Here is a 23,363-nt window from a genome sequence, read left to right as displayed (position 1 = left end):
TATGCAGTGTAGTATTTGGGGAACATGATATTTTAATGTAGGCTTTTATATTTATTGAAGACATTAAATAATATCTCTATTCCAAAATACAGGACTTTGATTTCATACAGTTGTTTCCTAACATTCTACTATTAATTTTTCAAAGCAAGTTCACTAAATTAAAAATAGAGGGATGCCTTACTTGCATTATGCATTACTTGAGTCTGATTGGTTCTCATAGGTTTCCTGTCACTCTGCGTAGCAACAGCCTCCCCATCCACCCAGCAACCCCCTTTTCTCTCATGCTCTTATGATTCTGTGCCTCCAAGGGGCTTTTCTGCAGCATCCAGAGAGGTAACCATGGTAACGGCAGTCTGACCCAGGGTCTGCTTACTGCAGTAGTTAAAGGCTTGACCTGGATTTCGCACTACTGGTTAGTCGGGCAAACGAGACTTGAGCAGCTGACCTGTTTCTCATTGTTTAGATTCAGTGATGCCTGTGTTATTGATGGATATGTGTTGGGTATTTCTTTTGACATTTACCATTCAATTTTAGTGTCTTTTTTTAACTGGAAGTTTTCTAACAGAACAAGTCTCATAGTGTTATGCTGGAGCGTGTCTGCATTTTTATCGAATGATTGCACTTTAAAATGATAAGACATTTTGATGAAATGATTAACTGGGATGCACATACTTTCAATTTGTGCTGGCTGAGATGTAATGTAGCGTCATCATGTGTAACTGTTGTCCAACCTGGATGAAGCTAAATGATTTAATAGAATTAACGGCTCACTAAACCTGTTGTCGTAGAGATGAGCGATGTGCAGGGGATGGATGTTAGTGGAGTAGCTGCTGATATTCCTGGTACCACTCCTTTATGCTGTCACCAACACTGCTTAGGAAGAAGGAGGACCGTTTACTTTGTTATTCCTACAACCCTGTCAGGCTCAACCAGAACCGGAATGCTAGATGACTGTGTCTGTGTTTGTGTTGTAGTGGGCTTAATTACCATATTTGAATGACTGGCTGAATGAAACTCTGAATATTTTATAGCTGAATATTTCACAACAGCAATAGGCAAGTAATGAATGTCACTGTGCAGTCCCAGTGCACAGCACACAACAGTTGAGAAGTGATTCCCTCTGTTGTGTGAAAATATTATGTTTCATAATTTCATACTCATGCTTTACCTAAAGCATGTATTCGTGCATGCATGCATGTTTATAGGTGTGTGTTTAGTCATAGAGTTCACATTCACTTTAAGTACAGTTGCTTTAAGAAATACAAAACCTTTCTGTGGAGTCAGCAGTCATATGTATACTGGTACCCTTTTCTTTTTTTTTTTACCACATACTATTCCTTCATCAAAACTAAACAGGTGTTCCTCCTGAACCACTCGCTGTGACATAATGAAAAGAAAAAGGCAGCGATAGAATCGTCAACTCTCAGTGCAGCCCACGGCTCATCTGTAAGCTCCCCGAGGTGTCAGCTCCCTGTCTGAGCCAGACTGCGTGGGAGAGCCTATTTCTGTTCTCCATCCTCCAGTTTGAGCCTCCTTAGGTAGCCGCAGCACACAGCCCAGTGGCTCCCTGCGCTGAGCTCTGTGGCACAGCTTGCCAGGAGGTCCTGACCGTCACGGCTCCACCTTAACAGCTGAGTTTTGACTCTGATCATAACGGATTGAGCCAGCAGATTTCCAGATGGCAGACTGACACATGGTAGTTGATGAATGATGTGGATTAAGTGTTAATCTCTGGACAACACTCCACTGCGAGTAGAGAGAGAGAGAGAGAGAGAGAGAGAGAGAGAGAGAGAGAGTACAGTTAGAGTTCTCTGCATCAACAGTCTGAAGCTCAGTTAGAGCTGACTGATTTCCATGCTGTTTGTTTGTGCATGGCCAAGAAAGTGTGGAAGGGCCATGTGAAACAGAATACAATGCACCACTTTGTGCTCCCAGCAGCTCAGTACAAGCAGCAGAGGTTACCAAGTAAACAGGGTCTGCTCTGTGACTGAGGGAAGTCAGAGGTCTTCACTTTTGTAACACAGTTAATATGCCTTGCAGCAGGAGACACAGAGAGAGCTGTTTCACTGTGTGCATATTTCATTTAAAAAACACTCCAGCTGATGGAATCGTTGGTGTTGTTGTCTTGCCATACTTCAAGAGAAACATGTGCACTTTTTTTTCTTTTTTTTTTTTTCCTTTTGAAATAAAAAGCTGTCTCTCAGGACTTGAGACTCTACTGAATTTTTTTTTTCTCTTAAATGACTGTTTTGGCCTGTTTTCAATTAAAACAAAAATTTCACTGAGGGGAGATGAGCCAGATGTTATTTCTCCTCTGAAGCAGTCCTCTGGGTTAATGTTTCTACTCTTTTAAGGGTCAAGAGAATCAGTTAAATTGCATTTCACGTGCTATTTATCATTTAGGCTATTTCTGTGTTTTCCGTGCTGTAGATGTGATGGACCAGCAGACAGCTCTTCATTCTGGTTGCCTAGTGACAGGGGTTCGAACGCCACCTATCCGTCGAAACAGCAAATTGGCCAGCCTGGGGCGGATCTTCAAGCCTTGGAAGTGGAGGAAAAAGAAAAATGAGAAGTTGAGGCAGAACTCAACAGGTGAGTACAGCCCTCAGTATAACTGCATTCTCAGACAGAGAATGCTCATGAACATTTGATATCTATGACAGATAGATGATGTTAAAAGATAAGTCAGCTTAAACTTTAAGCATATCGTGTGCTCTCATAATATACAGGTCATTAATCAACTAAACAATAGTCAATGAAATGGAAATAGCTTTCATTAATTTTTATTTTAAAAATTTCTGTTTTTGCTATGATTACATTTTTTGATTACATATTGATTACATCATGATTACATATAGAAGGAAACATTGAAATGAAAATCAGTGCTGCATTTCAGTGATTCCGAATCAATGCTGAATTTGTGTTTCCTTCTGTAATGAAAAAAGGGACAATTTAAATTTTTGAGAAGGAGTTAGCTGAGGCACTACATCTTTGAGTGCAGATTATTTCTTTCTTGAGTATGACCTATTTCCACACTCCCAGTAACTATTCAGACTTCAAAAACTAGGTGAAGGCAGTGGTTTATCTTTCAGAGTAGTTACTATCACTCTTCCAGTTAGGTGCCGGTTCTGACATCTCTTAGATCTGACATTTCTGAAAGCGCTTATAGTAGCACTGGATTTCGATTCCAACTTTCAAAAAATGTACTAGATAAAATTACACAATACAAAAGGTACTGTTTAGCAAACAACATCATAGAACATGATAAACACAAATCAAATTAGATCTGTGGAGGTTAGCCGCAGTAAGAGCTGCTTTTGTGTTGTGGAGTGCTTTAGTGTTGAGGTTCAGTGAGTAACTGTGTTTGCCGAACGCAGCTCTGGAGAGGAAAGCGGTAACGCGGCAGAGTCGTGATGAGCAGGTCAGGAAGGGCCAAGCGGAGGCGGGCACAGGTGAGAAAAAGACATTCAGTCCTCACTGTACCAACTGTGCAAATTTCTCACTCACTAATACCTACTGTTTATTCACAAAGCCTTTACAGCCCTGTGGCTAGCTGGCCTCTCACATAGAGACCACCCTCTGTGTTGTAAGCCATTATTAAAGAGTGTTGACAGCAGTGTTTAGTGGTTGAGCTCTTTTGTCTCTCTCTTTTTCACTTGCACTCAGAGTCTGCCTGTGGAGGGACCCTGGATGAGATGGGCAGCCCCATCCAGGACTATTCAGATGTGGAGGACAGAGAGGATGAGCCCATGGCCCCTTTGGCCAGCACCACAGAAGATCTGGGCTCAGATGAGGACAATCCCTCCACAAGTGAGACTTGCATTAATTTAATATACCATTCACAAGGTGCAAAGGTTTTAGGTTTGATTTACTTTCAAGTAGCATCCCACATTTCGTGACAGTGTAATTCATTTGATTTATCGAGAACATAAAAAAATATGTTGCTTTAGAAAGACTAAGATTGTTTGGATGACAGTAATTTTGCTTTTTGGCTCTTTTTGATGAAGTTTGCTCAGTGACCACTAGGTGGAGTCAGAGATCAGAGAAAGCCCTGATGGAGGATGTTTTTGTTTTTCAGTGCGAGACACCACAGAGGAAATTGAGACGCTAGGAGAGCAAAGCCAAATTGAGGAAGAGGAGGAGGAGGAGGAGACTTCCTTTACGGATGCCACCGTCAGGAATTCTGTCGGGCCCACTCGAGCCCTGGAGTGTGTAGAGGAGGCTAAGCAGGAGTTACCACGCAGAGAGGCGTGTACCCCCCCACCCAAACTTCCATCTAAGCTGCTCACCAGACTCGGCAGTCTAGACAGTGAGTGCACTGCCCCTCTTTGCCAGAATGTTCAGTGGAGTACAGCTGCAGTGGATTAACTCCAGAGTGATTTTTTTTTTTAATTTAGAGAGTGCTTATGGCAAAATCCATGGAATGGTTCCATTAATGGTTGGGATTGGGGATTGGGATTGGAATTGACGTTAGCCATTCATGTTTGTGGTAGAGAATTTGAATAGTTCAGTGTGGATTTTAAAGAGAAACAGTTAAAAAATAAAACGTGTTTCAGTTTAAAGAAGATGAATTTGCTGTAAACACTACCTTTCCTTTGTATGAGTTCAATAAATGCCCAGATCTGTTGTTCTTGTGCTTTATAACGTTTTTTGAGTGTCAGTCACATTGTTATAAAGGTGAATCATTGTACTGAAGCCAATACTTTGACTTCTAGATTCTGCTTCATGGTCATGTAACTGTGTGCAGTGATTATGTATCATTCTAGATTAATGTCCAGCTATTAATAGACTTTATCTGGCAAACGTGAAGTATGGCAATCACCCACAGTCCATGATGACCAAAATAATCTAGTCATGACTAGTTGGCTGTATTTTTTTTTTTTTAATGTGAAGTTGTTTTTGTGTCTTCTCTTTCCTGTTGAGCAGGTTCTCATTCTAATGCAATGAGGCCTGCTCCAGCAACCCTGCCCAGGAATTTCACCCTTCCTAAAGATGCTTTAAGGGGGAAGATGTCCACCCCAACAGGCTCCCCTCATCTTGGTGCCATACATCCAATGCTGCCCCCTAGCTGCATCATAGAGGAACTTCATCGGGCGCTGGCCACCAAACATCGACAGGACAGGTAGCCGAAGTGTCATAAATACCATATAGTAACATAGCGTAAACATTGCATAAATCTACCATAATTTCAGGTCTATCATCTGACTTATCACTTTCTGAATTTCTTAGTTTCCATGGCAAAGAAATACGCTGCTCACCCAAACGTCGCTCGGATGGTAGACTGTCCCGTACCTCCAGCATAGAGAAAGAGCCATGTGGAGAAGGTGAGAGCAAGAAAGAGGCTGAGGAGAACAAGGAGAACATGCGTTTGGACGAATACTACAGTGACCAGGACAGCTGGAACGAGTCAGTCATCTCCGGTATGTCCATCTATTGAAAGCAAGACCCGTCAAGTGCATTTTTACATTCACATTACAAGTCACTGTTTCGAAGATACTCATCCGGCACATACAGTAGTGACAGCTACAAGTAACTGTGCATATAAATAGCAATAGCTGGAGTAACGACAATGAAGAGCAGCAGTTTATAAAATTCATAAAGCTGGTCCAACAGTCATCAGCCATGAATAATGGATTAAGGGCAAACAGAGAGGGAGCTGTTTTTTGTGCCTTTCTCTGATTTGAATTCACTGGGTTATTTCATGAATTGTTCTCCCTCTAATGAGAAAAACTGAGGTGGGGCATGTGCTGCTAAAAGAGTTAGGCTACATTTCTTTTTTCAGAACAGCCTTTACAGATTAAGAATGAAAGTTAAGGACCTGTTTACATATTTTAAAGAGCTTTGCCCAATACCACATGTTAATCGTGTTCATTTTAGAAAAACACGTTTTGTAGCATTAGAGATTTCGCTCTCTGCTGAAATTAAGAGTGTTTACTACTTCAAGCCTTGATTGGCCAGCAACATCTGGTGTCCTACTTCCTGCACAGTCTGGTGTAACCACATGTGGGACAGACAGAGAGACATAGAGAGAGAGAGAAAAAGAGAGCAGGAGAACAGACAGAGAGAGCTAGCTCAGTGGACTGATCACAAGCAAGCAAGCCAAAAAAGTGTAAAAAGCTCCAGTCTGTATGTCTCTTTGTCTGTATTTATCCCTCTGTCTCTCTATCTATCTGTCTATGTATGTATGTATGTATCTATCTATCTATCTATCTATCTATCTATCTATCTATCTATCTATCTAAACATTTCTTGTGTCATTGGTCACTTTCTTATCACAGTTCAATATCACCATATCAATATCTGCAGGTCCTCTGGTCTTTTGTAAGATGGGAATTAACTCAGTGTCCAGTAATCAGACATAAAGGATAAGTGAACATTTGTGTGTATGTGTGTTTGTGCGTGTGAATTCAGGGACACTGTCACGCAGGATGAGGAAGGAGCTCCTGGCTGTGAAGCTACGTAACAGACCCAGTAAACAAGAGTTGGAAGAACGAAACATCTTCCCTGTGCGCAGTGACCAGGAACGTCAGGAAATTCGCCAGCAGATTGAGATGAAGCTTGCCAAGTGAGTCTCTCTCCACATCTCTTCCTTCCATCCTGTTCTCTTTTCTTCTTTTTAATTTATCTTCTCTCCTGTTGTTCCATCTCTCCACTGCTGCTTTTTAACTCCCTGCCTGTGCCTCTTTTCATCTCGTTTTTTTCTGCTACCCCACTCTCTTTTGAAGTTTAGTTTTCCGTCAAAGTGTGGGCCATACTAATCTGATTTATTTGGTGACTGTCACCGTAGTGACTATATTGAAAAATCACTGTATTTTTCATTATTATGTAATGTACTTGGAGGCACAATGACTATGCCTCCGCGCACATAAAAACCTCACCATCTCTGTTTTACGCCCGTCCTCTCGTAAACTGTTAAATTTATGAGGAAAGTTTATGCCCCCCCTCATCTGTGCATGTGCGGGTCCACACACTTCCACACCTCCACACACACATACAAATTATACACCATTTCATGGTGCAGACAGCAGCCAAACTAATATAGCCATGTTATTAACACTTATGGTAATACCTTTGAAGCTGAAATCAAAGCTTAATTAAACTAAATCATGCTTTAATTAAGTGAAAATCAAACAAAAGAAATAGTAGGTCTTATACACAGGCATTATTTTAGTTGTCTTTTTTTCCCCATGTTTTCACCACATATTGTTGGGAATAAAGTTGTGCACTCAGTTGATCATATATGTGCACTGTTCTACCGTTGTATTAATTTTTTATGATACTGTCGCAGCACTCGCAAGGAGTACATACTTCCATAAGAACAGTGATTTTTGGGTGTGACTGGTTCTCTTCACCACTCCTTAACAATTAGCACTTGCTGTTTCTAGCAAACGCACCAACATTTGCTTCCCATTCATATATATGTAATGATTAGCCAAATGCTATTGGTTCCTCTTTGCTGTCTTAGTTTTTCCATTTAATGTGAATTGCCTCTAACTGTATGGACTGATATACCATGCTTATTTATTTAAAGTACACCATCTCAGATTTCCTTTAGACACTGGGGGGAGCTATACCCCCACTACACTGATTCTCTCTGCTGTGGCAGATCATCTTACAGCCCTAACCTGAACAGAGATTTTAACTTTTATCAAAAAGGCAATAATTTAGTTTTAGTTTTCGTCTCCCTGTATGTGTAAACAGATTCTCCCTGTTTTGTGACTTATTTTTGTGATTTATTTTGATATTTGTAGAATTCATCTTAAAGCATGACAGTGTTAAAATAGTAAACATGATCTGGTTTATGGAGTTATGTAAATGATTCTGGGCAGTGTTTCATGTTGGGTATGAGCAGATTAGCAGTTTGATTATAATGTCCTCATTGAGTGTTGTATGTGTTGCAGCGTAAGCTTATGTAATCTTTAAATTGGGATGGCTGAGGAGGTGGAATCACTATTTAGTATTCAAATTACATGCCTTTACAGTGTGGGAGAGACAGGACACGTGTCTCCAGTTAAATTTACAAGTTAAAGATTCCTTATGATCTGAAGGAGGAATGATAGTAAATTTAGTCTTAGATGGCATATTTGCAAATGATTTTAATGGCGGAGATAATTACGCAAACTTATTATATAACATACCCTTATTTTCATGCAGTTTAATAAACTTCTCTCTAAGATTCTGTGGCTGCTTAACAGACCTGTTTTGGTTTGTCCAGTATTTTTATTACGTGTTTGATTAGACAATGAAAATTCCAAGCTGCAAGAATCTCTTTGCTCCCTCAAATTCTCCTGTGATTCTGCGGATATCAAGCCTAATTAAGCATCAAGGTAGAACATGAACTGTAATCCCTCAGGCCGACAAACGCCCCCGAGAAATCTCAGTAGGAGTCAGTCCAATGTGGTTGAGAAAGGGGAAGAAAATCGGGGGTCTTAAATTCAAACCCAACTTGCCCTCAGAATTGTGATGTTGTGAGGAATCACGTAGAGCCTGTTCTTCACCACAGGAGGTTAAATCCACTTCGTTAGGTCAGATTAAGTGGCTCAATATACGTCAGCTCACTTAGACGTTAGTTCTCTTTTGCCAAAAGTTTTTAGGATAAGAATTAAGAGTAAGTAAACTCTGATCTTATTAGGAGGGTGATCCAGGGCACGTGCGAGCAAAAGTTCAGCTGCTGTGACATTCTCTTTCTTCTGTGGCACGTGTTGCCTCACATGGATTTTAGGAGGAGAGCCGTTATGTCACACACACTGCTAAGACTGGGCGTTTGTAACCATGCCAACATGGCATTTCACACCAAAGTGCCAATCACTCCACCAAATAAGAGTTGTCTGTAGTACCCTGACTGAGGCATCCACTAGCTATTTTCAATGTGTTGTTTTATACATTCCATTAAGTACATGCTATATATGAAATATCATGCCCCTACCAGATGATCCTTCTTTTATCATTTGCTTGTTTAGCAGATAGCTTACTACAAGTGGATTTTCCTGTGGACACAACAAACATTGAAAGTAAAGTTTTGGAGTTTTCAAAAATTTCCATGGTTTGAGAGGAACGCTCTGTTGTGGCCTCTTTAAACATGACCACTGTCCAGATTATTTTACTCTCATTTTGAAATCTGTGAGGACTATGAAGATTGTTATTCCAAATCGCCTTTACTCTGAACCTTCCTGACGCCATCATACGTAATTACAGTATCAGGTTATGTGTTATGAGTTACTCAAGCCTCAGGTGAAACTCCGACCTCGCAGTGTCCAGTGGCGGTGTCTGTGTGGGCAGTGAGAGATGATAATGTCCCCTGCTGAGCTGATTTGGATGGGGAACTCATACCCAACTGTGAGACCAGATTTCAGAATGATATGTTAACAGGCGTTTGTGTGCGGTCCTCGCACAAACAACTTACATAAAGAATGGTCCAGCCCGTCTTATGTAACGGGCTGGGCGAGAGATTGATCGTCGAGGGGGTAATGAGGGGTAACTCGTATGGGGTGATGGGATGGGCAGACTGGTGCTATGAGGACAAGTCTCCACAGAGGCCTAGTCCAGCACTTACACAGCTCAAGCCCCAGGGGCTTTAGGCTCCCGTGGATTTAATTGATTCCTAATGTACAGGATGATGCCTTTAGGACCTCCAAAACAAGGTCACCAATTTCATTCACTGATCAAGGAATTAGTTATTAGTTATGAAAGAGTGCCACAAGAACACACTGTTCTCTCTTGTTGTATGGGCACAGCTCTAGACTGAAGAGTTGAGTCATGAAAGTTGGGAGGAGGGAGGAAACAAAAGGATACTTCTTTATTTATACAGATGTATAAATGTAAATAAACATGATAAATGTCATCTCATTGACCGCTGGATCCTGACATCACAGGAAGTATGGAATTTGTTTTGGGTCTGTACAGTTTGGTTTTCTATAACTTTTGACATAAAATGTTTTAATGTACTTTTTAGATGCATGTGAAATCATTCATTATCATTGTGAAAATCTACTATTTGAATCAGTTTTGACTGTGAAGGGTAAGATCTATATGAGTAGAAGAGTTTCAAAATGTAAAGAGGAAAATGGTTGTCTACATATTTTAATGATTAGTGTATAAAGTAGGATGTAGGAATGTCACTCAGTAACTGTTTTACAATTCATAACACAAAATGTAATGTTCAAAGATATCTGTTGTCAGTCAGCTTTAATGTGAAAAATGGAATGTCAGGTTTGATTCAAAATGAAAGAGAGAAGACTTTGGGAGAACAACCTGGACATGGCCTGCTCTCAGTATGTAACTGGAGCCCTGCAGATGTTGTATATGTTACAGGCAGTACATAAACACAGGTGCTGAATCCCTTGGCTCTGAACAGTGGGTGGTTGCGAGTTGGTTACGAATTGTGCAAAGTGTGGTAATGTTTCTGTTGGAAGAAGAGTGGTCAATGGAATGTCTTTGACACAATAGTCTCTTGAGTAGTGGTTGATCAACACTGTCTGTCAGTCTCTTATTTCCCTCTTTATGCATATGCATATCAATCTGATTGAATGAACACAGCCTAAATTTGAACCAACCCTAAAAGTAACAATAACACTTAGTTAGACTTAATGAAATAGTTACAACGATGATGACAGCAAAAAACGCTAAAAAATTGCAAAAAGTTGCAAGCGGGCCCAAAATGCCACTGTCATTGATATGGCAGCTCCACTCTGATTAAACAGGGAACAGGACTTTCCAACAGCATCATGACCTCTGCAGTGGCGCGTGTTTGGAGCACTCCCCAGCTTACTCTCCGGATTCCTTTGGAGTGTCCTGTCTTTGAAGGCTTTCAGGGGGCACAAGGTTAATAGCTACATGTCCTGACATGCTGTCTGTCCTCAGAGAAGTGGGACAGAACCTTTTCAGTTGAAAGGGACAGGAACACTCTGAGCAGTGATTTTCTCGCGCTGTGTGTGTGTGTAGAACAGCGTGCCGCTCCTTTGTCACAGGGCTCTTGATCCGCTGTTGCTTTTTTTGGGTCTGTTGCAGCTTGAGTTTTTGTTTAATCAGATGATGTGAAGACCATCAGTAAAACTGACTTATTTAAGGCTGTAAATGTGGGCAAATAGGGTCTTCAAAATGAAAGCAAAAAAAAAAAAGATAATGAATTTTGAGTGCATTTTTAAGTTTGCAAGGATGCATTTTTATCAGTTTTACAGCTTTAAACAGGTGGAGTGACCACAGATTAAATCAAATAATATATTTTTCATCCCTTTCTCAAACATTTAAAAAAAATGTTGAAAATATGTTACATACTAAATTTCCCTTAATATGCTTTCTACACTAACAGACACATATTTTTGTTAGCAGATAGTGAGGTTTGTCTCCTATAAGAATGCAAAAGTTATTTTTAATGCGTTCTATGATAATTCAACATTATATTTCTAACTCAGTTTCACAAAGTGTCAGTGTCACAGATAGAGAGACAGGATGCAAATCATTGGCAAGCTTTATTGTAAAACACAATCCAAATTGAAACTCACAAACAACCAAAGCTGGCTACACAGTTATCTGACTACTGAGGACAAGACTAGGAATCAGTAACTGTAGACAGGCTGTGGTTGGTACAGGAAAACAAGAAGGCTATCAGGAACCGGAAATCTAAACAGGAACAGGGAATCCAAACAAGAAAAGGAAATCAAAACAGGAACTGGGAATTTAAACAGGAATTTTGAATTTAAACAGGAACTGGGAATTTAAACAGGAACTGGGAATCTAAACAGGAACTGAAAATCTAAATAGGAACTGGGATTCTAAACAGGAATGGGAACAACATGGCTCGTTATGCACTAGTGAGAGACTTCATTAGGGACACAGGGAACACCAGGTGTGTGTATATACACAGATGACTAATGAACAGAAGAACAAGAGACAGTTGTGCATAATAATCAGATAATGAAGTGATTGAGTTGGCGCTGGCACTGGGCTCTGGCAAACTGAACTCTAATTGGGCAAATGAGAGGAGGGTAGTGACAACGGCATCAAAAAAATGATGTATCTAAGTTTAAATTTTTGGCTACACCACCCGAGTATGATGAAGTACCCCATGTTTTCTTCAACTGGAACTGATAGTCCCAGAATTATAAGGTGCCACAATTTGTTGTTGTTTCCAATTTTTTAGTGTCAGATGGTGCCATGAGTTACAGATGTAGAGAGTCATGTGATATAGATTTTACGTTAGTTAAGCTACCTGACAATCAGGGACATTTATTTTTGGACCAAAGTTTTTCAAACAATAAAATACTTTTTCATAGCTAAACTACTTTGACTTTTACTCACTCAAACATAAAATCTCGTCAAAACTAGTTGAATGATTGTTTTAATTAGGAAACTAGACTTTGAAGCATTTTCATTGAATTGTATGCCAGACAGTTACAGCACCTGATGAATAGCATATCAACAAAATGAGAGCTACAGTATAATCACTCACTTTATTAGACACATTATGTAATTTTTTTTGGAGGCAACTGACTGATGCAGACAAATGTAAAGCAGGTGCATTATGTCAATGATTCATGTGCATCATGCTGTCCTGCTGTGCAGTATATTTTCAATATTGTGTAGACTGAAAGTGTGAATTTTCGCTTGTTTTGAACAATTGTTGTGTCACATTACGGATATAGTGCTATTCAGTCGAATGGAATCTTACCCTTTTTGTTGTGTTGGATGTAAGTATGCTGTTTTTGTCGCATGTTAGTAGCGTTATGTAACATTGCTGATACACTGTACATTTGTTCTTTGTTGTATCAATGGGCCGTAACAGCAATCTTATGTAGAGCTTTCGAAATCTAATCAATGCCAGCTTGCTGTCAGATGTGAACGGCATAATTCGTTTTTTGAATGTTGTTTATTGTGATTCTATTTTGAGCTTATCAGCAATGTGATTGTGTCACACTGCACCAGATTGCAGAACAGTAGGTTGGACTAGAATAGGGGGATCCCCCTCCGTTGCTAAATTTAGCTCGCTGCGTCGACAGCTCTGCTGAAAAACTGCGGCAGAAACCCGGATCAATTCTGTACGTCACTAGGCTACCGCTATCTTGCCAGAGCTTTATTACATTTTCCCTCACTCCATACTGATTGAGCCAACCTCAATGTTTCTCTATGGCCCTGACTTGCCACAGTGATCGACATATTCCATCTGACCTAGCTCCCTGTTGGGTCCCTGAACTCCCCCCTGGGATGACCTTACTATCAATAGCCCTCTCGCAAGTAATAGCGCTTTGCTTCTCCTTTGGAGATGAGCTGTAGCTATTTATAGACCGGATGGCTGTTGAATTATGCATGGCCATGTATGAATACTCACACCGTTCTACTCTGGTCTTTCCACCACCCCCCATCTGCCCACGCAAAACCCTGTTATTCACGAGCAGGGAACAGGAGGAGACGAAAGAGGGGTGCGTGATGGAGGGAGCTGGCAGAAATCAGAAAAGAGGGGCAGCTGGGTTTTTATCGTATGATGCTTTTTCAGCTGGGTTCAGTGGAATATGGGCTAAATTAACAGACACCCACTCGCAGCTGTTCCTTAACCGCTCCAGTTTCTCGCATAGATCCTTGTTAGATTCATGGTGGCTGTAAAATAAATGACCTCCTCTAAATGGTTGGAGACAATGTCAAAGGAGAATATTATAGATGTGTGTTGTGAGTACATGTAATTGAAAGCGATGCGCTTTACCGAGGAGGCATACAGACAGGGATCAATATTTAGATGCTTTTGTTAAAGTTAATATGTGTCTAGGCAGTCAGTGGCGGTAAATAGCAAAGATTAGGCGACTCCGAAATATACGCCTTTTGTTTTATGGCTGTGAATCTACACAAAAACAGTACTGATGTACGTTAAAAATACTTATTCTCTAATGGTAACATTATATGTCTGTTTGCTCATTAGATGTAATTGGTAAATTCAACGTAAAATGTTTTACAGACCAGCTAGACATGAATTGACTCTGTTGAATTCTGAACACAATTCAGACCACTATCACCTTGTATTCACACAAACCACACGGAAGATTGTAACGATTTTTGTTTACCCAGGACAGGGTTGAAAATGAGCGCAGTTGGACAGCAGGTCACGACTCACTGTACAACCCAATCCACGAAGGCTCCTAGGAGTCATTACTGTCTTGAGTGCATTCAATGGCAACAGTAGTTGCTAGGCAACAGAGGCAGGTCAATAATGGGTTGTGGTTGTGTGTGTGTGCGTGTGCGTGTGTGTGTTTGTTCTGGTGGCACTGCTGGGTAGTCTGTTCATTTCATCTGGTGAAATATTAATCAAGTCTCTCTGGGAAATTCCTCCTGTTTATGATCCTTTTGATAATCTGAATTACACAGAGCATTGTATTGTGATGGAATTCTTTGTCAAAAATGTTTGATTTACTATTTCAGTTAGCTGTTTAGTTTATTTTTTCATCTTGTAATTGTGAATGTACTTGGAGTCTTACATAAACACCAAGCACTCCCAATTCAGTTCACAGACACTCTGTTATGCACAGTGTGCCCAAGCAAAGGGAAAAGAGCTAAAGAAAGCAGCAGATAAGGCCCTCAGAATATTTCTCCTATTGTGTCTTTGGCATTCTCGTTCTCTATATTATCTTAGCACAACAGGTACAACTTAGAATTAAGAAAAAAAAAATTACATACACCCCCATACACTTTCCTTCCCTGTCACTGCTGTTCAGTTTCATGTCCCTAGTCTCTCCATGGTCTATTTTCAGTGGTGATGAATTACTCTGAGACATTCGCTAAGAAATTTGGCCTGATAGTATAGCATGTTTGTTTCAGGCCTCTTTGTTTCATTGTTTGTCATGGGTTTTTGGTCATTAGTTAGAATTCATGGTCTGTTTTTTTTTTTTGTTTTTTTTTTAATCAAATCAGTTCTTGACAAGGAGAAGGCACAGCTCTGGACCCTGTGTTTAAGATCCAAGCACTGTGATCTAATCAGACTGACACTTGGTGGTAGTGTCATCTTATTTTAATAGACTCACTGGTCCCTCCTTAGTGTTCTGCCTGGTTATGTCCCCTGAACTCAGTTAAAGAAAAGTGCAGTTGACTATGGGGTTGTTTTTTTCGTGCTTGTGTTCACAGCTAAATAAAACTGAGCATCACAACCAGGCATCTCCTCAATATAAGCCACACTCTCATGCCCACTGCCAGTGTGAATATAACAAAGAAAAAGCCAGTGACGTGGATGCCGGATGTTACAATTCCAATGCCAAAAAAGCACAAATTCTGAAATTACATTCTGACAGCATCGTTCTTCCCCAGCCCACATGTACAGCACTATATTTGCATTCATATGCAGTCTGTAATTAATCCATCAGATGGAATGGCTTATTTTCCACACAGATTTAAATACTAGACTTGTTCTTTGAACCAACACATCTCAAAACTACTTCTATAAAAAAAAAAAAAAAAATTAAAACAAACAAACAAAAAAAGTTAAATGTCAAATAAACAGATAAATGCACCACGAAAAGTCAGAAACATATAGCAGTCAATCAAAATGAAAAGCCAAAACACAGTAACGGGGATGTAAAAAAAGTACAATAGTGCAGATAGTTTCCATGTGTCAATAACAGCTCCTCTTAGAAAACCGAGTTGCTGAATGGGTAGGGGAACTGTGTGGGTTACTAATGGACACAATGTTTTCTAACAAGAACAAGTCAATGACTGTTTATTCTCTGTTCATGCCAAATTGAGAAATAATCTATTTTAGGAAAAAAGCTAAATAGCTTAAGCCACATTGAAGAAAAAACAGTTGAAGGTTTAATGGAATGAAACCAGTATGTTCTCAAAGTTTATCAACCATGAAGAGAAGATCATTTGTGTAAGACAGTCTGTCACACTATCCTAACATGAACTAATTTATAATGTTAAATTATTAGATGTGGAGTCTTTTTATTATTAGAAGGTTAACAAAGTGGTAAGATGTTTTTTTTGGAGAATGTGACCCTAAACATTGTGCCTTTGAAGATCACCTCCTCTTGTCCCTTCAGTGGGTTATACAGACAGGGAGACAGGCCACCTTTGCTTGATCTCGGTCATGCTGGTTTATAGTAAATGGCAGAGCTTGGGTCAGACAGCAGATTTGATGAATTATTGAGGGTCAGTCCAATACAGAAGCGGCTTTTATGTTTCTGGCCTTTGGATTTTTTTTTTTATAACACGTTTTATATTTTGGTTTTGCACATGGCATGGCCAGACTCTCCACAGACACCTCACCAGGAGTCAAAACATCAGAGCTGTACTTCTTTTGTGAGACTGTGGGTAACTACCTTTAGCCTTATCTAGACTGCTTTTGACGTTACCGTTAAAGATCATGGCTTTATCTGAATAGGGGAATGGATAGATTGTGAGGAATTGCCACCTCTGAAAATCTCTCCCTTGTCTTGTCTCCCTAACTTTGTGCGACATGCAGGTCAAGAAGAAATGCACTAAAGCATTTAAATCAAAAGTTCTCTGGTTGTAGGATGTTGTATTTGGCATAGAAGCCAACTTATTTTAATATCTACTGGCAAGTTCTGCCCCCTGGGTTTCCTGAGTACACTTGGCTAACATTCAAAACCACAACCCCCCCCCCCCCCCCCATGTTACCAGCCACTGTCTGTGACTTCCTTAGTGTCATCAGTATTGCCACAGGAAGGAAGGGAAGGCATTAACACACACCTCAGTGGGCACCGCCAAGCCGTGGTCCGTAGCTCCAGACTCATCCACGTACTGACTTCCTCGTCATTGCCTATTCAGAGATCTGGCTCTTTGCTCTGACATGTTGGTGGACTGCTTGACAAATTAAGACCTCGCTTTTAATAACTAAATGATGTCAGAACTGCTCATAGAGAAAGGAGAGTGTAGAATCTAAGCATAGCTAACATGGTACAGAATTATCAGGATACAGCAACATCTGATCTCTAAATAGTTTCTTTTGAATATAATCTTGCATGAATGTGTGAGAGAACTGTCTTGTGAATCATTTGGAAGTGAAGTTACACTTAGTGAGATTTTAACTAATTTCATTAATTTTTTACTATTTTTTTTAATAACCTCATTCATATATATCAGTGCACTCACATCATATTTGTCATGCACTTGAAGGTGTATTCAGTTTTGTCGTTGTTCCACCTTTGTTTTAAGCCCTTTAAGACATGACACTTTACAAGTATGCTGGTTGTTCCGCTGCGCCAAGTGGACCCCGGGGAACAAGGCTTGTTCTCCACAAAAAAAAAAAAAAGACAGATCTTTCTGTTCTCTCAGCCCAATAACAACATGGAAATGGCCCAACCTTCATCAATTCTATTTTTTTCCATAAATTCCTCAGTGAACTTTAGTGCGCAGGTGCAGCTGAGACTTGCAGTAGATAATTCTGCTTATTTTGGATTATGATCCCAGGTGTCCTCATATTTCCAGGATCAGGGCCAATCATCCAATGGTTTAAAAATAGCCGTGGCTTATTGAGATCTCGGTGTGTGTGATTTTTTTTTTTTTTTTTATTATGAACAAAGCAGCTTGTGTAAATGTAGTCACATTGCCAACCGCATTAACACTGTGCTGGTTTAAGCTTGTTGGTTTGCGTGAATCAGGACCATGCGATATCTTTGTCACACTTTGATGTCTTTCATCAACTGAATCAGGAGAGCACAATGTTCAATAAACTTATCTCTGAATGATCCTTTAATTAGAATAAGAACATTGAGTCTCATGTTGCTCAGTCAGTGCCAAGAGGCGAAAAAAGCCTGTTTTGTTGGGTGGTCTTGACAGTAATGCCTAATGCTTGTATTTTCATTAAGCTGAGAGCAGAGGATATTTGTGTTTGACATAGAAGAACTGTGAGGTATTTTATTTCTTATCTGTGGCATAAGTTGTAGCATTAAAAGATTTTCAAATTACATCTTGTTATATTCAGGAGATGATAAGCTCAGCCCCACTGAGTATTCCAAAGAACTACTAAAAAATCAGAAGGACAGAAAGTGGAGCTGCGTTTAAAGCAATTTCTGTTGTCACATCATGTCATTATTTCCATTAATACAGAAAAAAAGCCTATGTTCATAATGAATTCTTACTGCAGTAAATGATTAATCCAACAAGAAGGTTATGTGCAAATATATCGCATTTAAACAGATTAAATGCTGATAACCCATTCTAAATATATGAAGATCAGTTGTTCAGTTATCCTTTCATGTAAATGAGGGCTGCACTGCGATATCAACATCAACCTGCTGTCTTGTACATCTCTGTTTTGAGCGTGTCATTGGGTGTAAACTGATAATCCGTTTCATCACATCAAACCAACGTACTAAATATTGAGGCACCTGTTCCTCTAAACGTTCCTCTTGAATGCTTGCCTCGTCTCGGTCGAGGCGGGCGGTGACCAAGAAATATCTGAAAAGGATAAAGGCTAGTTCAGGGATAACAGGTTTTATGTGGTTTCGTAAATTATAAGGCGACCAAACCCCCTATTTTACATGTCGCAATGCTGCGCCCTCTTAAACCTACATATTCGGGCAAACGCTGTTTATCGTTAAAGTTATCCTCACTCAAGAACATTGTTCTGTTGTCCTGTCTGAAGAAGAGAGAATCCTAAATCTAAATAACGACAGTTTCTGAAAATAATGAAAAGCAAAGCACCTCGAGTGGGGGAAACCAGCGTTTCCCCTACTGCAGCAGTATTTCAAGGCGCGGATTCTGTGTGCGTGGGAACTTCTCACGCAACGCCCCTTAACAAATTATGCATGGAAGAGAAAAGGAGGCTGGCTCGCGAGTACCACGCCACTCTGAATAGTGCTGTGCAGTTGCGAGGCAGACTACAGAGCAGTCGGAATAGCCATAGTGATGCGTATCGGCGTTTTGTATCCTGCTGTGTGAAACTACAACATTTAATTAAAACTATTCCTGTATTTGTATGCCATTCTGGATTTTTTGGTATTTGGATGCAGAGAAGACAGAATATTTTTATTGTGATAAGTTAGAGACGTTTCATCCAAAGATAGCGTACTGCACCTCGTTTCTTTCTCCTGATGTGGAAGTCCCCTCGAGTTAATCGTCATCGGCAATGTGTAGACTCAAGATGAGACTCAAGGTTTTCGTATAAGATATGCCAATTAGTGGGATCGTCAAGGATGCCCTGGCATGTACTCTGCTGATCAAAGGCTGTGAGAGACTGACTTTTGAAAGTGAGAGAAAATGGTCCAGAACGTGATTTTGGTCTTCTTTCGTAGGAGGCTGAGCCAGAGACCGGCAGTTGAAGAACTGGAGAGTCGGAATATCCTAAAACGTAAGTACGAATAAGTTTCATTTTTTTAGTATACTGAACCACAGCACACAGCTAGGATGCCAGAGTAAGTTGTCTAACGAGACACAAATGAGAACATTAAGAGACACCCGTGTTTGTATGTGTAGGCTGTAACTCATTTTTCTTGAAAACATTTTTTTTCATTAAAAAACGTCACTCGTTTTTATGGTCTAAAGTAGCCTATACACACAATATGCAACGCAAAACTTACGTGACTTTTTCTGAATGTCATATTATCATAGTAGCCTATTCTACAATGCAAGTATAATGTACTATAGTAATACTATAGTATTTGTATTTTCATCTTTGGCTATTTAAATGCTGACGCAGCGCAACATACAATCTAAACTGGTAGCGTAATTATTTAAGAAAGTTATAGAATGACAAAGCAATGTATGAGACAACCAGAAAAGGTAAATTAGTTCATATTTGGGTGTAGAATTATGAAACTGTTACCCAGAAGATGTAGTTTGTCAAGATGAACTAAAAAACAAAACAAAACAAAAAACACTGTAAATATAATTGCCGTGAAATGTTCTAACATAAACAAAGAAATACAGTTCTGACAGTTCTTGGCCATATCCAAATTAAGTTAACTCAATATTAGCATGAAGTAAAAGTTAAGTCATATTTACAAAAAAATACTATGGCATGTTTGCCTCAGCTGTCACTTCTGAGACATTTAAGTGACACTAAGAATTGCAACAATGTAGTCAGCATCTCATGACTCATCTTGCCGGCTTTGTTTACTTAGCTGAGTCCTTCAGTCATGCCTCTATCTTAGGCCATGACACCTGTGTACCCCGGCTCTCGACAGCTGTTCCCTGTCTTTGGCACTCTCATTGCCTGCATAGAACACATGCGTACATAGAGAAAACAAAACTATGGGAGCACAATTAACATGGTTAAATTTCCAAGAGACCTTATACTACATTCTTTAAATTAGTTTCAAAATTAGTTTTAAATCAGTAGAATCATATATCGATGAAATAGATTTAAGCCTTGTGAAAAACTTTTAACGTGCCCTCCTTGTGGATTTGTTTATGTCGAGATAAATCCACGTGCTGTCTGTACTTTCCCCAGTTCAGGGCAGAACAGAGCAGATGCAGATAATCCAGATCACATGTATCTAATAGAAGAGGAAAAGAAAAGAAAAAAAAAGACCCACTTCTCTTCTCAGTGGACATTTGGTGGCCCTAAGCTCTCTAGTAAGGATAAATCCTGTCACAATTGAGCCTCAGTCTGGTCGTGTCTCATATCCTCTTTTCCACTTAGCCCAGCAAGCTAGACACAAGTTTTGAGGACAAGGCGGCTGCCAACACAGAGATATTGAGAAGCCTAGTTTTTCATATGTAAGACTTTAGGCAGCCACACAGATTTAATTTATGAATGGGTGCCTGAAGTACTGCGTGTGTTATCACACTCACAGTGTTGACAATGGCTCACAGTGTTGACCAGGTCTTTGAGGCCAGTCTCTAATTTTTGTGCATCTTCAGGTACCTGTGTCATAATAGTGGTGTTGATTTTTATGTGCAAACTGCGGCGTCAACCATATACTATATTAATTAAAATCAAATTTAATCATTATCATAGTCTGTTTAGACAGCAAAAGTTAATCCTTTTTTTTTGATGTCGTTGTTCTTGTTTTTGGCTAACGTGACTTTGTGTCTCTTGGTTTACAGAGAGGAATGATCAGACGGAGCAGGAGGAGAGGAGGGAAATTAAACAGCGCTTGAATAGAAAGGTATTCTATACGGATCTTGTGCTTCAGCAATCTTATCAGTCCTAATCTGCTTTGGAAATCTAAATCCCAGACAAAAACTGTTATGGACATCTATGTCAGACAAATACACAACAAATTCTCTCGTCAGGCAATGTACCACTGCATAGAACACTGTGTTCTTAGGGAAGAAGGGAAAAGTGACAAGGGTGTAGTTTAATACTGTCGTGTTATTAACCTACATCAACTTTAATCAACCAATGCAACACATGGGCATATAATCATTGTTGAGGATTAGTGTTTTGTATCATATATTGTATTATTTAGAGAGATGGTATAAGACATAGACCTTGAAACACTCTTTTCTTCCTGATTTTTCTTTTTGTTCCTTGATCAGGAATATTCTTGCGCCTGTAAAATGCTAGCTCTTTAACAGCTGTTTATGTGGCTTCTCATCAAGACTTCTGTTCCACTGTCCATAACTATCTGACCTGATCCAAACCTTCTTTTCTCCAGCTCAACCAGCGACCCACAGTGGATGAGCTGCGAGACAGAAAAATCCTCATCCGCTTTAGTGACTATGTGGAAGTGGCAAAAGCTCAGGATTATGACAGGAGAGCAGACAAACCGTGGACCAGACTGTCTGCTGCGGATAAGGTATCTGAATTTTCAAGTTTACCTTAAAAATTGCACTTATTTGTTATGACCTGGCAACTGAGATCCGAGTGATCGACTGTAGTTGTACCAGACCAGGTCCTTTACCACAACATGTTATTGTGTAGATGTTAAAATGAATTTCTGAGGTGTTTATCAAAAAAAAAAAGAAAAAAAGAAAAAGAAAAATGAAAGGCATAATAATGGCAGTGATTACAGCAGAATAATCAGATTTCTCACATTCAGCTCCCTGTAAATGTCTGTTTCACTTGAGCATTTGTGTTCAGCGCTGCCTTTTCTCATCCCAGCTCTGTACTGTCTGTTGTTTGTTTTGTACAGGCAGCAATACGCAAAGAGTTAAATGAATTCAAGAGCAATGAGATGGAGGTTCATGCATCAAGCAAACACTTGACAAGGTGAGTGTGTGTACTTTCAGCTTGTGCATATGTTTGTGTATAAATGCGCATACATGTGGTCGAATGCATTTTGTCAATAATGTAATACAAAAAATCAATTTAGGAGTAAATGTTTAAATATCGCTATGTACAATTATTTCTCGCAAGCTATCATGCTATCGATTAACTGCTCTTATAACAGTTATCGATATTGTATGTACAATGTATTTATAAGAAGCTAGTCTAAATATAGCCATATTCTTTCCTCCAGAGACTAGAGAATGTGTGGAATCTGCACACACTAGCACCCTCTGACAAACATAACAAATGCCCCCACAGATTTAGCTTACGCTAGGCTTGCTCCACACCCCATTTCTGTGGGTAAGAATAACCATTAGCAGCTGAGAAAGGTCCCCACTCTGGTTTAGCTCAGGACAAACTCTGCTGCTGACAACTCTTTTGTCTGGACAGCACAGTCAGTAGTTTTCTAATAATACACCTTTGATTGATGAAGTTCTCATTTGTGATCACTCAGCAAACACTTACAGGTCTCTCTCTCTCTCTCTCTCTCTCTCTCTCTCTCTCTCTCTCTCTCTCCTCTGCAGGTTCCACCGGCCATAGTGAGGTTTCTTCTGTGAAGAAATGGTGATGTTATCCCTGTCAGAAAAGGAAGAGCTAGTGAGGCTTCTTCCAGTGACCTGCTCCTTGGATGGTCCATGGGAGTCCTGATATTTGGGCACAGTGAGCCTTGGAGGCTATGTCTCTAAAGTTACAGCAAAGAGAAAGAAGCCCACGCAGCTCTGCAACCGCTCAGTCAGATGAAACCTCTGTGGAATGTTCTTTTTTGTTGTTGTTGTTGTTTGTTTGTTTTCAGGACAAGCACGAGGGCAGAGCTGAATCTGTTTGAAAATCTGGACTCTTTTTTAAAATGACTGTTTTTAAAAGTCACCTTTTGATGACAAATGGGGAGGGGCAGGGGGACTTGCATGTGACTAAATGATCCTTTCCCAATCCAATAATGGTACTGTGGTCACACCCCAAGCATTGTGGGCTCCTACTAAACTTGAGTTTCTTGAGCTGTATAAATGTCAATCTTAAAAGGAAAATCATGTCTTACCTTTGTAAGCACTATTTATTGTCTGCACAGTACAATTTTGAATTTTTAAGAAACAACGGTGTCTGTCTTTCTTTCGCCTGGATAGATAGCTGTATGGCTGGAGCGGCAGGGCTTTATATGATTCATGAGTTAGAATTCCATGTTTTGTAAAAGGTTCCATCTAATAAGAGATCG

The 23,363-nt window shown here is 39.9% G+C and overlaps 1 protein-coding gene across 1 annotated transcript in view; it reads left to right on the top strand.

Annotated features, from left to right (window-relative positions):
• The window catches only part of phactr3b (phosphatase and actin regulator 3b), a 34,163-nt gene extending 12,066 nt beyond the window's left edge, over positions 1 to 22,097 (top strand). Inside the window, exons 2-12 of the mRNA XM_030778501.1 lie at positions 2,431 to 2,592; positions 3,378 to 3,470; positions 3,667 to 3,810; positions 4,079 to 4,309; positions 4,927 to 5,122; positions 5,230 to 5,420; positions 6,412 to 6,565; positions 19,230 to 19,285; positions 20,986 to 21,047; positions 21,540 to 21,680; positions 22,017 to 22,097. Coding sequence (XP_030634361.1) covers positions 2,431 to 2,592; positions 3,378 to 3,470; positions 3,667 to 3,810; positions 4,079 to 4,309; positions 4,927 to 5,122; positions 5,230 to 5,420; positions 6,412 to 6,565; positions 19,230 to 19,285; positions 20,986 to 21,047; positions 21,540 to 21,680; positions 22,017 to 22,097 — 1,511 coding nt within the window. The remainder of the gene's footprint in view (positions 1 to 2,430; positions 2,593 to 3,377; positions 3,471 to 3,666; positions 3,811 to 4,078; positions 4,310 to 4,926; positions 5,123 to 5,229; positions 5,421 to 6,411; positions 6,566 to 19,229; positions 19,286 to 20,985; positions 21,048 to 21,539; positions 21,681 to 22,016) is intronic.
• Positions 22,098 to 23,363: the final 1,266 nt, after the last annotated feature.

Source organism: Chanos chanos, chromosome 6 (genome assembly GCF_902362185.1).
Source record: "Chanos chanos chromosome 6, fChaCha1.1, whole genome shotgun sequence".
Lineage (NCBI taxonomy): Eukaryota > Metazoa > Chordata > Actinopteri > Gonorynchiformes > Chanidae > Chanos > Chanos chanos.
This window is presented reverse-complemented; position numbering and strand designations above follow the sequence as displayed.